The sequence below is a fragment of the Xiphias gladius genome, chromosome 21 (genome assembly GCF_016859285.1).
Source record: "Xiphias gladius isolate SHS-SW01 ecotype Sanya breed wild chromosome 21, ASM1685928v1, whole genome shotgun sequence".
Classification (NCBI taxonomy): domain Eukaryota; kingdom Metazoa; phylum Chordata; class Actinopteri; order Istiophoriformes; family Xiphiidae; genus Xiphias; species Xiphias gladius.
The window spans coordinates 22,423,902-22,440,793 of NC_053420.1; the positions used below are offsets into that span (position 1 = coordinate 22,423,902).

Genomic DNA, 16,892 nt, shown 5'->3' on the forward strand with positions numbered 1-16,892 from the left:
CTTGTGTGTGTGTGACTCACGTTTATGCTACGCTCATAAAAATACGACACGGCTTACTTATAATTTCCACCAAAAAATCGAGATACATCTCCAACCGAAAAACGCCTCTCCCTGGCTGTCTCTCGGCCTGTCATGAAATGAGCTCTGCGCACTCACCCGGGGCAATGTCCAGCACACCTGCAGCACATGGTATTTGTTTTACAGTTCTTCTTATGTCTTATCAGACATCCAAGTAGGGTTGATTTAGTTCTGTATCAAGAAGGCATCATATGAGTACACATCAGTGAAGTTACTGAAGATGACTAGGGGCCAAAGGGCAGTGATTTTTCTGTAGCTGTACGTTCAGGTCACCTTGTCAAGATTGTTAACGCCTCCTTTGTTGTAGTCCAGCCTCATGGCTGGCTTCCTGTCCTCACGATCAATGATCTCAGCTATTTTTTGCAGTGTGCACAGGAGGAACACATTCTTGTTCCTGTTTTGGAGGTAAGAAAGTAGAGTGCTGGTGGAAGTGAAGGCAAACTTTGATGAGAGAGTGTCGTCATTTTTGACCGATAAGGCAAAAAAAGGCAAAAGCTATGCATTATTAATCTGCATTACTGCCAGTTAACTCAAATTAAATTACATACTGTTAAAATGCTACTTTTTCCCCATGACTCAGGCAACTTTCAGCTATTTTCAGCAATTTCCATGAGTGTTGGAAATTTTTTAAATTGCTGGCTAACACTGGCTCATTTACACAAATGTTGATTAATGTGTGCTGTCCTTATAAAGAAATAAATGAAATAAGTTTTCAAATCATAGACTTATAAATGACTCATAGTTAGACACACCGTTGTTAGACAGGCTTTAATGATTAATCTTAAATCAATAAATTCAGTTCAGAAAGGAAGTCAGATTACTGAAAACATAGCAGGGAAAGAAGAGTTGTGAAAGGAATTTTGCAAATTATAATAATCCTTTTTATTTATAAAGCACTTTTTAAAATTCACGTTAAAATTGCTTTAGAAGAGCAGCAAAATAAAACAGACAAAAATTTTAGGACACAAATTAATTGATTTATTTTGATTGACTTTTAAATCTTCCCCCATTCCTGGCCCATGCTGCCTTCTGGGATATTTGATCCGCCATTGCATACTGGAACACCAATCACCTGCCGGAAGTTAGTGATGTACTTGTGCCAGTAATTGTGCTATAGCTTGAGTTTCATTTGGGGCAAGCACCTGAATGTGTCAAAACAATAATTCAATAGACAGCAACTGAATTATCTGCAACTTGAAGGGCACTTCGAGATCGCCGGCCCCCACCAAGGCCAGTAAAGTGAAAAAAAAAATCCTGGAACCACCCATTGATCCAGGACTGCACCAAAACTTAATGGGAAGTACCTTTGTACATTCCACACCACCATGCTATACCTCTTTACCATGAAAATAGGCCTGGTAGTTTTTTTGAGAAAAAACATGCAAAATGAATCTAAAAATATCAAGTCAAGTAATCAGCACCTCCTTTAAAATGAAAAAAAAAAAAAGTTAGATTTTTAAATTACCAGATCATTTCCTTCAAATAAGAACATGTCTGTGAAGATTCTCAGTCATCAAGGTCATGGTATTCTGTAAGTGCTATGCGAAGGCAACTGGACTTGCTTGGAGTGGATGGGTGTTCAGCTGTCTGGGGATTGAGCTTAGAACTGCATTGTAGGTGGCTTACAGGTGGTGTCTCAGACCACCTCCTCTGTTCAGTGATGGTTGTTCCAGATTGACAAAAATGGCTTCTTTCACTCGTCTTTCAAACCATCGGTCATCTCTGGTCAAAATACGTACGTATTTGTTAGCCAGCCAACAAATATTAATCACAGAGGGGTATGAAAAGAAGTAAAAGTTCTGGCAGGAAAAGGAGACCTTGGAGCAGGATGTAGGTTTGAAAAAGACTGAAAAGTTGAAGCTCAGAATTGAACAATTCTCAGAAAACAGAATTGTGAGGTGGATGAGAAAAAGAGACAAGGATGCTCTACAGGAGCCTGAATGCAATCAGCAAAGAGGCAAAGATGAACCTTGCGGCATGGGATCAGGAGCTAGAGCTCTTACACCTTGACCCTGACAAAACAGAAGTGTGAAGTTGAGGAAAGAAGATACCTGAGAGAAGATACTTGGAGTGGAACTGAAGCTGGAGGAAGCAATTAATTGCTTTGAGAGGCTGCTTCATGTGGAGGTTCAAGGGGAGGTGAATGCCCTTTGTGAAAAGGTAAGGGTGCTTGAGGAGAGTCTGCAGAGTCCGGATGGCTAAAGTTTTGAGAAGGAGTCGAGCTTGCCAAGTGAACCCAATAGGCTTTCATTGTGTGGAAGCTTTATGAGGATCTTCATTCCAAGGCGGAGGAGGCGCTACTCAAACGCAGAGACATTGGAGTACATGTAGCCTGGGAAGCAAGCTAGAGACGAGATCCAGCGTAGGCTGACACTGCAGGCCGGGTTTGTCAATTTCTTCTAGTCCCACGAGAATGAGAAATGACTGTCAACAGAAGAGCCAAATAGTGCCTAGATCATTGTCAATTAGTAACTCCCACTGCTCTGTAGGAAAAGTTTCCTGAGATAAGACCTGTTATGATTAGGCGCTATATAAAAAAAATGGACTTGACTTGATGAAATTGTACCAGGTTGATTGTAGATATTGGCTTGTGGGGTACGATGGTATGATCAGAGGTACCCGGGACCCCCAGGGTGGCATTTTGCCCTGCTGACACCAATGTTGCTGGGCAGCAGACGCAGTGTCAACCACTTGTTGTCTGAAAGCACTTTAGTTAACCTAGATGTGACAGGGACTCTAGATTAGATGGAATTTATTGGGGAAAAAAAATTTAATAAACAAACCATAATAAAAAATAATTTCATATGCAGAAATACTACAATGTCATCTCTACTGTAATTTGACCTCAAGTAAGACCAAAGAATGTCTTAAATTCAACTGGCAATGACAGAATGGGATTTTTTTTTTAAATTGCCCCAGCATTAAAGAAGCATTCACCACCTGAGGGCACACTGTCAGAGGGCAGAACCTGCTCAGATTTTTCATATAAAACTTTTCATAGTTTTTTCCAGTTTATATACTGATAAGAGCAGTATAGAACCATGTTTCACTAATTAACTAAAGACACTCTGGATGCAAAAATGGTCAGCATAAAAATTATACCAATCAGTCTTGTAAAATCAATTTTTAGAAATAAATTTGACTGATATGTATTATCTGAAGCTTTAGACAAAAATGAACATGTAGGTGTACAGGGATAACCGGTAATATAATTGTGTAGCGTGCTTGCTCTGCTACCTTTCTGTTGACTTAAGGGATTTAAATTTATGCAGAGATAAATTACAGAACACAAATACTGTACTGTAGCCATTATTTTTGGAGACCTCCTAAATCCTGTCGGAGAATTTTCAGGCTTTTTCTCAAGAGGAGATTGTAAAAAATTCCAAGTGATCCAGACTCATAACCACTGTGTCACGTACATTTGAATTTATTCTGTTGCTATAATGCCATCTACAGGAGAAATGCCATCATGATTTTGCAAGATTGCTTTGAGTTGCACCTGTCTTCCTGTAACTGTATTTAAGAGTTGTCATAACTTGAATGATGTCAAAAAGGAATTTGGCTTCCAAGTATGTGTGTGTGTGTGGATGTGTGTTTGTGTATATATATATATATTTATGTATATACACACACACACACACACACACACACACACACACACACACACACACACACACACACACACACACACACACACACACACACACACACACACACACACACACACACACACACACACACACACACACACAGTGGAGTCCAAAAGTCTGAGACCACTTGGAAAGTGGCAGACTTCCAAAAAAGAAAAAATGGACTTGGCCAAGAGGTGCATGATGTTGATGCAGTACAAGGGTTCAGTCATCCAGTGGGGACAGCATCCAGCTGAAGGAACCTGACATGTGCTAAGTAAGGTAGCCAAATTTCAGAAAAATTTTCATTAGAGCTGAAAAGGGAATGTTTAATTTTTCTAATTTCATAAAGGATAGGGCATCCTTTATCCAATGGGTGTGAGCGGGGGACATGCCTCGATGAGAACACACCTGACTAGCAATCTGAGAAATGTTACAAGTTCAATGAAATAGGACGGCAGTGAATGGTCGGTTGGTGGGACACCAAACAGGCCAACCAAGGTTGAGGGGTGGAGGTCAGCAGATGTGATAGCTGAGAGGGAGTCAAAGACAGACTTCCAAAAAGGAGATAGGACAGGACAAGTCCAAAACATGTGGTTTACATTAGCTGGTCCTAGATGACATTTATTACATTTGGGTCAGTGCCAGGACAGATGCGAGCTAGTTTGCTTTTAGGCAAGTGGACCACTACAAGTGAACTACTTTGCATTGAAAGACCACGTGAGGGGCACAAATCGATGATATGTGGACATGTTTCAAAACTGACTGCGAAACCTTAGGTTCTGTCTCTATATTGTGATCCTCAGTAGTGTGTAGGTTATCAGAGGCTGAAAATTGGCATGTGAAGAGAGTGTTGTATAGCTTTGAAATGGTACCTTTGAGGTAAGGATTAATATTAAAATATAGAAGGAAGAATAGCGGGAAACCCGGGAAGTGATTATAAATAAAGTTGCGGATTTGTAAGTACCTGAAGAAGTCTTCTGTAAATTTTATACACGAGTTAACTGATCAAAAGATGCAAATGTTCAACAGTATAGAGGTGCGTTACAGAGACACGGTCTTTCCAGGTTGCAAAAGCCCTATTAATAGTTCCCTCCCAATAATAGTGGGAGGGAACAGAGAATGGGAATGGAAATGCATTACCTGGAATTCAAAGTGGAGCTTGTGTTGAGTCCAGATCTTGAAACAGTTTTTAACTCAAATATGGAGTATGTTGATGATGGTAATGCTAGGGAGAGACACAAGAGGGACATTAGAGAGGAAGAACTGCATGAAGCATCATCACTCTGCAGCCACAGAGGGGGTGGACTATTAATACAAACCCAGCGCAATATAGATATAACATCTGTAGCCCAGTAGTAAAATAAAGAGTTAAGTAATGCTATAAACCACCCATTTCTTTGTCTGTTTGGAAAATGCCTTTTTGAATTCTGTTTTGTTTTTGTTTTTTTTGTTCCATATAAACTGATAAATAGAGCTATACCAAGTGAATGGAAAAAAATGTTTTGGAATGAAAACAGGTATGTTATTGTAAGAAATATAGATACTTTGGGAACAAAAAGGGGAGAAAATACACTTAAACATATCTGAATAGTTCTTAGCTACACAAGTGCCAAAAATATTTAAAACTTTCCAGAGACATTTTAATGGCAACTTTGAAAGCATATAAGATGTAGCTGCATCATTAATGGGTAAAAGTTCACTTTCATGAAAATTTAATTTGTAACGCCGAAATCTGCCCAAACTCCTTCAGCAATGGCTGACAGTGTAGGAATAGATCTTTCTGGGTCAGTTTATGCTCAAATCACGCCCTTGAGATGCTAGGCATCTGGATGGACGTGAGGGCCACAGCCAGTGATTCGATAGCAATGAGAAAAAGTATTGGAAAAAGTGGACAACCCTGCTGAGTTCCTCACCAGGTATCATTTTTTTTAAAAGAAGATTTGAATATATTTACTATAAAGTGAAAAAAGTACAAAAAATTATAGCTTGAATCAAGGTATCCACATTAATTTGTCTTTTTTCTACTCTCAGTTCAGGAGTAATGAGCAAAATGTAACATTCTACATAAATGCTGCACCAAAAAGTAATGTGGTCTGTTTTGGTCTATGGACCAACAAATTCTACTCAAATCTGTTTTAAACAGGAGCAAATCCAGAACTTCCTGGGATTAAAAGAGAGAGAGAGAGAGAGAGAGAGAGAGAGAGAGAGAGAGGTTATAAATAAAATTAGTAGTGGAAATCTTTTACATACATACACACACAATACAATCTAGGCTAAATATAGATGGTACACTAACACTCATGAATGAAGAGAGAGCATACACCTAACCTTTCCTCCTCACAGCTAACATCAGCTCTCTGAACAATGGTGGATACAGACTAAATGTCATTTAAGCACTGTATTAAATCTCAATATAAACCTCTGAGAGAGCGTGAATTGCACCCTCAGCACACCATGAAATTCTTCCACGATCAATGACTGATGTAATATTCCTGTAATATTCCTACAGGGATTTACAGTGTGTGGTGCTCAGCAGTGAGATTATAGTCACCTAATGATGGTTTAACACAGGTTTTTATGCCTTCTGTGTAATCTTAACAAGAGTTCTGTTAAAGCTATATCTCCCTGCATGGTGATTTATAGGTTTACTTTTAGAGGAATAACTTGAGATTTAAGACTTATTAGGCCTGTAAATTTAATTTTGTGGATACTGTGAGCATTACAACTTTTGTGTATCATTACGGTTGCCCATTTGAGTTATTTCATCTTTAATTTCCTTTAGCGGCCGCAAGAGGGTGTTCAAGCACAAACTCATACAGACATTTATATATATTATCATATATAATATAGATATTATTACTCCTATAGTGAAGGCACCTCAACATTAAATTAACACTGACCCAGTTGTGCACCAGTAGCTTACCTGGTTAAGTGCATACTATGTATCAGTGCTGAGTTCTTGCCGCAATGGCCCGGGTTCGAATCCAGCATGGGCCGTTCGCTGCATTCCCTTTCTCTTTCGCCCCGTCCTTTTCTTTTTATCTACGCTATCGTTATCCATTAAGGCAAATATGCCCAAAATAAATCTTTAAATGAACACAGACCCTTTAGAATTTTTGTGTTTGAAACAGAGAAAAGCTGTAGCCTGCAGTTTGAGTACTAGAGAAAAATCAATCTGTAAAAATACTTCTCTAAATGAGATCTCCTCCTAACTAGATTTAATTAGGATTTCTCTCCCTATCTGGTAAGTAGGTCATTACCCTCAGAAATGTTAATAAAAAATTTTATTTATATATATGACAAACTACTTATTTTTTGAGTCAAGAGTGGAGAAGAACAAACCAATCACTACAGTGAACCTTGATATATCATTAGGCAAAAAATGGCAACGGACATCTTCAAGAAAGAGTACAGCAATCTCCAGGAGGAAAATGACCGATATAAGCTGCTCATCAGCCAACAGAAGGACCATTTGGTCTCTCTGGTTAGGGAAGTAAAATACTAGACGGATACATACTGTATACATTACCCTGAAACTTGGTCCATCCAAAGGAGTTGGCTAAAGATCAAACAAATGTTTACTTTCCATCTGTGTCACTTATGAGAAAGTGTTTTAACTCAGTGCATTATTGATTTTCTTGGAAATTATTTTATTTTTAACTCTGTTTTTGCTGTGATATATGATCTGTTATGCATATGTTCTGCCATATAAGTAGCAGAAGTCACAGTTATAGTAATAGTATAGTGTGCAGTAGTATTGATACCACTGACAGCAGACACAGTAGTAGTAGTAGTAGGTGGTGTATTAGTATGTTTTTCAAAGGGTTACATGCTATTATGATAGCTATTTGATCAGATACAGATATGGTTAGATATGATTTTGCATTAGCTGGTTTTAGCAACCAACCAAATCATTCTATGTTATTATTCACTTACTCAATTATTTCAGCACATGGGATTTAAAATGAAACAATGATAGTGAAGTTAAAGAAACTTTGATTTTAGTATATTTACATAATATTTGGTGAACAGTGTCGGACATGTAGAGTGGTCCTATCACTATAATGCTGCACTGTTCAAAAATTGCTGGGTACTATGTATTGAACGGGCTACAGTGTCTCTTCTACTGTTCAAGCAATATGGATCTGAACACTTTAAAAAACCCTTAATGCTGAAAGTCAGCACTTTAGATTCATAGTTAATGTTTCATTTTAAATCCAACGTGCCCACGTGCAGCCACAGAAAAAGAAAATGTGTCACGGAGTGTACATTTTTGTATTGTGTCTTCTTCCCTGTGTGGCTCCAGATAACTGGGGCCGAGAGCAGGATTCAGGAGAAGTTAACAGTTCCAGGAGGCATCGTCAAACACCAAGGGAAACATATTCGCATCTTAGAAAACAAACTCAACCAGGTACTTCTGCTAAGGAAACTAAGTAACCCTGACCCTGACAATGTCAGCCACCTTCAAATCCCATCCCAGTTAATCAGTAACTTAAAGAAAATAATTTATCATTTTGGGAAACCCTCTTATCTCTTGCTGAGATGTAGATAGATAGACTTTAGTCTTTATGCTAAGCTAGCTATCAGGCTGCTGGCTGTACCACCTTATATTTAACAGACAGATATGAGATTGGTATCAATCTTCTTACCAAAGAAGTCAAACTATTCCTTTATCACAAACCCTCATTTTAAACTAATGTCCCTTTCTACTGTCTAAGTCCCTCAACAAGAACTTTGTCAAGAACTTGCCAAAATGCCCACCCTGACTTTTAGGCAAATTTAAATGCCCAAAACTATGAATTGCTACTAATTCATCATCTAATCTAACTCTAATTTCTTTGCTTGTCTCCTAAAGGACACTATTAAGTTTGATGAGCTGCTGTGCAGCAATGCAGATTACCGTAAAGACATGGCTCACCTGCAGCAGCAGAAAGTCATAGGGTGCAACATTGAAAAGAAGTTTAACAGGCAGCTGGCTACACATCCAAACATCATGGAGAAGCTGGAAGAGAGTTTCTCCATCGCTTTTAACCAGAGGTAAAGTCATGTAGAAAACATGTATATTGGTAGGGTTGAGCCATGATATCTGATGTACGTTTGTGATGTGCTATGGCACAGGTCAGAAGCCGAGACCCTAATGCTGGAGGTGACGGAGTACACCGAGGTGGCGATGATTCAGTTCACCAAGAGAAGGATGGAGCTGACGACTGTTATCCACAATTTCGCCAAACTGCGCACTTTCATGGACAGAAAGTTACAGGAAATTATTCCTTTGGAAGAGGATGAAGACTCCAAGAAGAGAAGTATGATTCCCATAGGAATTCCTGTATAATCACCACACACAAGAGAGTAGCATCTTAATCAAAGCTTATACAGGCTTGGTCTCCAACGTCACCCCAAGCAGATATGACTTCCTGCTTTTCAGACATAATCTGATGTATTTCATTGGTACAGAGAAACAGCTGCAATATCAGAATGAAGTCAAGATGCTGGAGATGTACATGCAGGGTCACAGTACGCTGGTGAAAGTTACTGAAGAGAGAGACCGTGTCATATAGGCCACATGTTTATTCAGAATGAACAGAAGAACTTTGCTCACATCAACTACATCAACGAGCTGCACAACGGGAAGCACATACTGAAGAGCTGCAGAGACAAGAGGAAGGCATGCGAATATCTCATCAGCATGCTTACAGACACAGTTTCACCTGGTGTAAGTTGTATTTATAAGCAAGTGTTTCCCCTTCAGAGCGACATACTGCTCCTTGAGCAAGAGAGCAAACGACATGATGGGCAGAGTAGGAGCCAGGTTAAGGAGCTAGAGGTGAGTGTCACTGTCTGACCCATGCACCCAAATAACAGACGTACACAGGCCATTTAAAAGTTGCATACATACTATAAATATTATAACTGGGTCCTGGTTGATTTTCTGTTAAAGTGTTTGCTAATGTCTGTAGCTGAATAGGTTTTTAACAGCATATAATTATTGTATAGGGCTAGATAGCTCCCAAGAAATAAACTTGGATCCAAGCTGTTTCCTTGCAAAATCTTTTAAATGGCAAACCTTGTATCTCCATAATCTCAGTTTATATGGAACTAAAAAAACAGATATGTATACGTGATATGAAATATTTTTTGATGTTATCCAATCCAAGGGGGTTTTATGAGCCCAGGGGAGCAGAGGATTTCCTCAAGCCATGGATTTATCTAGAAAACCCTGAAAATCAACAAATATGCAGATATGAGGTTTCTACGTCATCCGTCTGCAAATGTTGCTGTCAATGGGCCCGAGTTCAATTATCTTCAGATTGTCAGTTGCGCCTGGGTCATATATCAAAAATATGACGTCTCTTATCATTCTTCTAGAATTCATTTTTTAGATGTAATTGATCCCCTTTAGATAAAACATGGTTTCAATCTGACCCTACCTTTCTGAGATTATGCAACCCTATACTGACAGTGTACTGTTACATGTGTATCTCAGTCCACTAATTTCAAATTTGTAATCCTGTAATCTGAGCCGGACCTCGAAATCCACGCTGAGGTCAAAGGAAGACCTGAAACCTAGGCTCTCAAGGTATGTTGCTTATTACCCTATTATATATCCATGTGTTGGTGACATCTCTTCATGACAATAATTGTTTAGAACTTTATATAAAGACAAGAAGATAAGATTATTATTAAAAACCACATCATCCTGTATTATCTTTCTCTTCTGGTGTTGTTCTATGCTGTAGTCTGAGTTGGAGAAGTACAGCTGCCTGTCTGACTCCCTGGAAAAGCAGTGCACTGTGGTTCAGAAGAGTCTGGACCAGCTGAAGACTGCCATCACCAGCCTTTTTGCTGAGATAATGCCAGCATCCGTCATTGTCATGTTTGACAACATTGCAGACTTCACTAGTACGTGGAACAGATAATCCTTAACTTCCCGAACCTGGCCCTGAATATTCATTTTTCCCACTTGAACACCCCTGTTGTTGCCTTCTCACTACTTCAGGTATCCTTGAGGAGAGTATTAGCGACCGGCTCATCCAGACCACCAACATGGGGGATGAGCAGATGGAACTGCTGTCGGCCAACTCTGACTTGCTACCAGGTATGAAACTCCTAACCTTTATTCCTGCAGTGAAACTGTATGAGAAGTTTGATACCTTTCTTCAGCAACGGAAATAATACTATATATAACCATTTTTGTATGAACCCGTTCAACCATAAGCTGTATACTGTGTATATATTTGTCACAGAAGTTGTGGCAGCTGTGGAAATGGAGTGCGGCAAGTCCCCTTAACGCTCGCTCAAGTCTGCCTGATCAGCCAGGAGATGGTGCAGTCTCATCGTCCTCTTTTCACTGCAGTACAACAGCCACTTACACACTTCTGATGGCAATAAACAGCACATTACAGCATCCTTCTCTGGTTCTTCACTCTGTGTAACATACAGTACAGTAACTTCTTTATTCAGAATTAAATGCAGAGTTTTTATGGTGAAGATCAAATATCAATTTTAATTGCATAAGTCATACTGAGACAGTCTGTGTTGCATCTGACATGTGAGAACTTACATATCAAACTTTATAGAACCTATATGTAAGGTCAAAATTAACTCTCCTTTTAGCTGTTTTTGCTCTCTGCCAACCTCCGAGGGAAATAGCTGGCTCTTCAGCTGTTAATTGCGCCACTGTGCAGTCTGTCTGCAGTTTGGTGCTGAGTTGGTAGCATTCAGTGGATTTTTTTTAGAGCTTTGTCGCTAAAAACTGCTGTCTGCTCTGGCCGAAAACGAAGCTACGGGAGCGGTGAGAGTGAACCAGCACAGTAAAGATGAAGCTGAGGGGAACTGCAGAGTCAAGTGATACTGTAATTATCTGTGAGTTCGTTCTTACAAACAACCCCCTTCACATGGAAGAAGTCATTTGACCCATTGGGTAATATAAGAATATTGATTCTAGCTGCTTTGTGCCAGTAGGTTCGCCTGAGTTAAAGGAACAATGTACTATTTTCCCCTCTGTTCCCCTTCCTTAATGGCCACAGTCTGTTCCTAGAGACTGTTAAAACAGGACGCATGATGTAAGCTCAAATGTCCAAGTTGATCTCTCACCACTCCCTAGATACCTCCTCCCCTCCACCAGAAGACAGTACTTAAGTCTAGGGGCTGATAGCCGGCTCCCCCCTTCCCCAGACCTTCCAGCTGGGACAACCAGGGATTTTAAACCCCCCCGCCGAGGTCTGGCCTGTGGGGTAGGTGAGGGTGGTAAGGATCATTTGGTGGCATCCTGTCGTGTTCCTGCCGCCCAAACTCCACAGTATAGCATTACCCTCCTCACATCATCACAGCACCAAAATAACAACAGGGCTTTATCTCACTAAAGCCCTCTGTTTCAGTAGCCAAACATTTATATATATATACACACACACACACACACACACAATACACACATATCCTAATTTGTGCATGCACACAAATATACAGAGGCACTAACAATGCCACACTCATGCTTTGGATTAATCTCTAGGGGATTTCAGAGGACCACCAACCGCACATCTGCTATTCTTAAGTGCACACATTCACTACCTAACATGGAATTAAAGAGTAGCTCGTATAGCCATCGGTTCAAGCACTAATCCAATGATCCTATAAACATATGCGCATCTCTCACAGGAATATACTGTAGGCTCTACTGTCTTTGGGGGTCCCCTCAGATAAAACATTTCAAAAACTCAGTAAGAGAAAGAAGGCCCGGTAACTGTCTTTGAAAACTTTTATTAGACGAACATGCACAGACCTAACAAACCGATATTTTCTATGAAAAAAAGAACAATAGGCAAGTGGTTCTGAGTCTGTACAAAATGATAAGGAAAAATAATTTAACTAGTCTCAGCTGAATGTGGGAACATACTGCGTATAAAGCATAAAGAGAGCAAGAGCGCTCAATATGTTGATGCTGTCAGTCCATTTTTGGGGGGCTAGGTGGGAAAATTTTGTCTTGATCCACCTGTGCTCTTGAGTGAGTACTGTACAGAAACAATGCAGCCATCATAAAATAAACAACGGTTCATATCTCCTTCAAGGGCAGTGGTTTGGTTTCAAGTTATGTACGGGCAAGAGACGGACTTTCTATTTGATGAATACGTGGGCAAAAAGGTTTACTCCTGGTCCTTTTCCTCTCCGTGGGTAATGATGTGAACCAGGTTCTTGTAGTCCAGGTTTCCTGCCACATCTGGGGGGAAGGCAGCGAACATCTGCTCCATCTTACCAACAGAAAGCAGATTTTATCACCACTTTTATCTTAGCTTTAGCCCCTCACAAAAACTGCACATATTGTTTCTCAGTGTACTTGAAAAGCTGTGATGATTCAGAGTTTTTTTTTGTTTTTGTGTTTTGTACGAAAATGCTTCTGATGTGGATGGTTGTCATGATGACGTTCATCCCTCTGTGCTTTTTTGGACTCACCCACACACAAAGCAAAATGCTGTAATAATGATAATTTGCGTAAAAGGACAACAATGTACCTCTTCAGGGGAGAATCGGTCAGCTTGTGTTGTTAGCATCTGTGTCACACTGGGCAGGAAAGAGAGGGAGAAAAAAAATAAACAGTGTGAGATGACGAGGCCTGTGTTCACAACAGGAGGAAATGTGCAGGTGTTAATGGTCGTTACTCATTGTGGATTAGTACCATGTACTGCAGTCAGACTCAGACGCAGTCATTAACTGTGAGTAAAGGCTGATATAACACTCCGTGCAATGGATTTGCATATTACAAATTGAGGCGGTGTGAGGAGTGTGCTAAGCAACTTACTAATCCTTCCTCAGCACTCCTTTCCCCTCAGGGTCAAAGACTTTAAATGCGTTGAGGATGGTTTCCTCTGGATCAGCACCTAGATTCATTAAAACAGCCACTAGAATTCTTGAAACATATTTAATTTCACACTGCATCGCTTAGGTTTTGTTTTTATGGCTAAATTTTCATCTTTAGCCCGTAAGCTCTCACCTTTCAGCTTCTCACCGAACATGGTGAGGAAGACAGTGAAGTTGATTGGGCCAGGAGCCTCTTTGAGCATCTCATCGAGCTCTTCCTGTTTCACATTGAGACGTCCTACGGCACCATTCATTCAACATGAACATATGACATAAGTTGATTGAACAGATGCAGTTGCCGCACATCAAGAAAAATACAGACCTTTGCTGTTGTTGATCAAGGATTTGTTTTGCATTTTAGCTCATTCCCAAATAATACGGTCTTTTATCTGCTACTACTCTGAAGGCAAAACGCTATTTGATAAGTAGCACAGTTTTAAGAAACTGTGTGGCTCAACAAGAGTTGCACCTTTGAAAACAAGTCATATCGTCTTATTAGAGTGAATATGATGGCAGCACACCTAGAGCAGCAAAAGTGTCTCTCAGGTCATTCTTGTCGATGAAGCCGTCTCTGTTCTGGTCCATGATAGTGAAGGCCTGAGGTCAGAGCACAGGAAAGAGTGCAGAAGATGTAAATGAGTCCCACTGCCTTGAATATCCACCAGATGCAGCCAGATGCTCTCGGCTCACCCCTCAGAAAGAAAAAAATTCAGTCGCTGCCACACTTGGTTTTTTAGATTCTCTTTCTTCGCTTAACTGTTTTGTGTGCCATCTTTATAGATGAGCCCCGCTAAGTATTTATAACCCGCGAGTCCCCCGGGGGGTTTAGCCTGGCGTCCAGGGCATGCCCAGCAGTTCATCTACAGCCTAATCACTGCTGACACAGTCTGGATGTCTGGGCACCACTGACCCTCATACCAACATACCTCACGCCTCACTGCTGTCAAGCCAGGGACGGGGAAAATAGACAGGTGGGCATACTACAATGATGAACAATGGAAATGGAAAGACACAGAGCGAAGAAGAAACAGAGACCATTTCCACAACTCTCATGTCAGTCTCAGCCAAATGTAAATCATTGAAATAAAAAAACTGTTTGAGCAGTTCTCACCTCTTTGAATTCCTGGATTTGGGCCTGCTCAAACATGGAGAACACATTGGAGTTGGCTCCCTCTGCTGTCCTCTTCTTGGCTTTCTTTGGGGCCTTTTGGCATAAAGACAGAGGAGGGATGAGGCAGACACTACATGCTCTTTAAATTAAAGCTATATGGCAGACAACATAAATAAAGGGGACTGTGTGGCTTAATGAAAGAAAATGGTGTTCATAAAAGGTGGAAAATTGCTTTTGGGCAATAATACAACTGCGTAAACTACACTGAAATGTATGCCTAGAGGATCAAAAGCTCCAAAACAAATTGTCTAAGTCATATAAAGGCAGTGACAATTTCACACATACAGTTTGAGTATCCTTTAGCAGGTCAAACAAACTGAAACAAAAATATTTCATCTTGAAAATACAGTACGCTGCTTATAATTTATTAAATGTGGCCTACACGTAGCAAGGAATTCAAAACATTTACAGTGGTAAAAAGCAGCACCCTTGAAGTTTAAAAAAAAAAAAAAAAAAAAAAAAAGCACATCCCATGTCTATCCTTGCACCGTCAAACAGCACACACACTGACTTACCATGGCTGTGCAGCTGGGAGGTCAAAACCAACAATGATGCCAGTGAACAATGGGGAGATTGTGGGTGGCCTTTTGTAGCCCCAACCCTCAGCTCTACTGGATGATATTTATAAACTATGTCCTCTTTAGGAAGTGACAGGTAAACGATGCTTCATACAGAACATACAGTATTGTGCACACGCGCACACACACACACACGCACGCACACCCCTCTGTAAAAGCCACTCACCCTGTGTTGTCATGATTGACATTTGACATAGAGAGTGGAATATCTGGTCTAAAATATCAAGAGCAGACTGAAGGTTAAAGTACTTAATCACTTTAAGCTGCCCTCTGTCTGCAGACCTCTGTCTTGACTGTCTAAACTATAGACAACAATAATAGTAACGTGATGAAGGTAATATTGTAAAGGCAAAGATTTTTTTCTGGACTGCGGTCGCTCATCTTTCACCTTTCTACTCCTTAGATCAGTACCTTGGAACTTTTTAAAATTTCAAAAAATAATTATGATCATTCACTTTCTTTTAAATAGCATCAAACAATATTTAATACACTTTATGAAACTCCAAGGCAATGTTACGGCGGAAACTGAAAGTTAATGTATCACATGTAACTGAGACAATGTAATGTAACTGGTAAAAATGTAGGTGAAATACACTGTCTTTGTCATTAATATAGATTAGTTAGATCATATAGTCTCCTACCAACCGCCTCCACTGCAGCAGGATGGTCTGTCTGGTCAATTAGGGATTGGTTCATCTACCTTCAAAAAAGTTCTTGGATTAATACTGACAGATTTTTTTGTAATATTATTATCATTATTATTTTACAATTGAATAGACTGCATATACAGTATATACTGTACTTAGTATTTAACAGGTAAAACATTTTACCTGTCCAACAGATGACAAGATAGAGGTCTATTTAAAGAAGAACCTGAGCTGTCAAAAATTGTATCCAAGGACTGGAATTGATCCACTTTCACAAACCAAAACTTCATCAACTCTCTCTTTGATATTTGGATCTGTGCACCAATCATTCATATCCAGATATGATAAAAGGCATGATGAGAGCGTGTGGAGATCACCAGCTCATTTAGTTGAATTTATTGACCTGTCAGGACCGTGTTACCGCCAACCTTTGTCACATTTCTCGCACGCTTCTTCACATGATTGGCATTGCCTTACCTTTCCCTGACATTTTCATGGTACGGTACGCCACAGCACACGTAGTACAAACTATTTATGTTACTTCATTTGTTCTCTGAAGGTAAATGCATTTGCTGACATTCATGCCGATGAAACGTACGACTGCCTCTCCTCCATTGGCTTCTTCTCTGCAGGAGCCCTGATGGGTCGCAAAAGCTACTCTGGCCCAAGTTCTGGTAGATGGAAGATCTGTAACTCATCCACAAAGTGACTGAAGTGTGTTCATGGGAAACATTAGGAGAAACCACTCTGTCCACCAAACAGATGAACATGTAGAAAACTTTGACCTCTCAAAGTCATGAATGGGAAAGTAGTTGAAGAAGGCCAAGGCAGGTGTTATGCTTCATGGGGTGCAAAGATGGTCTCGCATCAACTTCTTACACTACACTGGTGTTAGTGTGAAAGCGCTTGTGAAACTAAGCTCACTGGTGTCAAC

General features: G+C 40.1%; 2 protein-coding genes across 2 annotated transcripts; one reads left to right on the forward strand and one right to left on the reverse strand.

Moving 5' to 3' along the window:
• Window positions 1–7,092: 7,092 nt before the first annotated feature.
• On the forward strand, window positions 7,093–11,019 carry LOC120806960 (coiled-coil domain-containing protein 63-like). The gene is given in 10 exon segments (XM_040158530.1): window positions 7,093–7,203; window positions 8,017–8,121; window positions 8,566–8,747; window positions 8,829–9,013; window positions 9,165–9,257; window positions 9,260–9,375; window positions 9,460–9,534; window positions 10,448–10,610; window positions 10,708–10,806; window positions 10,955–11,019. Coding segments are annotated over 10 exon segments (1,194 nt in total).
• A 1,831-nt stretch (window positions 11,020–12,850) lies between these two features.
• Window positions 12,851–14,763, reverse strand: myl2a (myosin, light chain 2a, regulatory, cardiac, slow). The gene is made up of 6 exons (XM_040159697.1): window positions 14,674–14,763; window positions 14,084–14,159; window positions 13,696–13,800; window positions 13,504–13,582; window positions 13,217–13,265; window positions 12,851–12,955 (listed from the first exon to the last, which is right to left on the reverse strand). The coding sequence occupies exons 1-6, from the start codon at window positions 14,707–14,709 to the stop codon at window positions 12,851–12,853; spliced, it is 450 nt and encodes a 149-aa protein (XP_040015631.1). The 5' UTR covers window positions 14,710–14,763.
• Window positions 14,764–16,892: the final 2,129 nt, after the last annotated feature.

Coding starts and splice junctions, on each gene's coding strand:
- myl2a (XM_040159697.1), bottom strand. CDS start 14,709: ATGTTTGAGCAGGCCCAAATCCAGGAATTCAAAGAG. Junction 13,266..13,503: donor GGAGTGCTGAGGAAGGATTA/GTAAGTTGCTTA, acceptor TTTCCTGCCCAG/TGTGACACAGATGCTAACAA. Junction 12,956..13,216: donor ACCGATTCTCCCCTGAAGAG/GTACATTGTTGT, acceptor TCTGTTGGTAAG/ATGGAGCAGATGTTCGCTGC.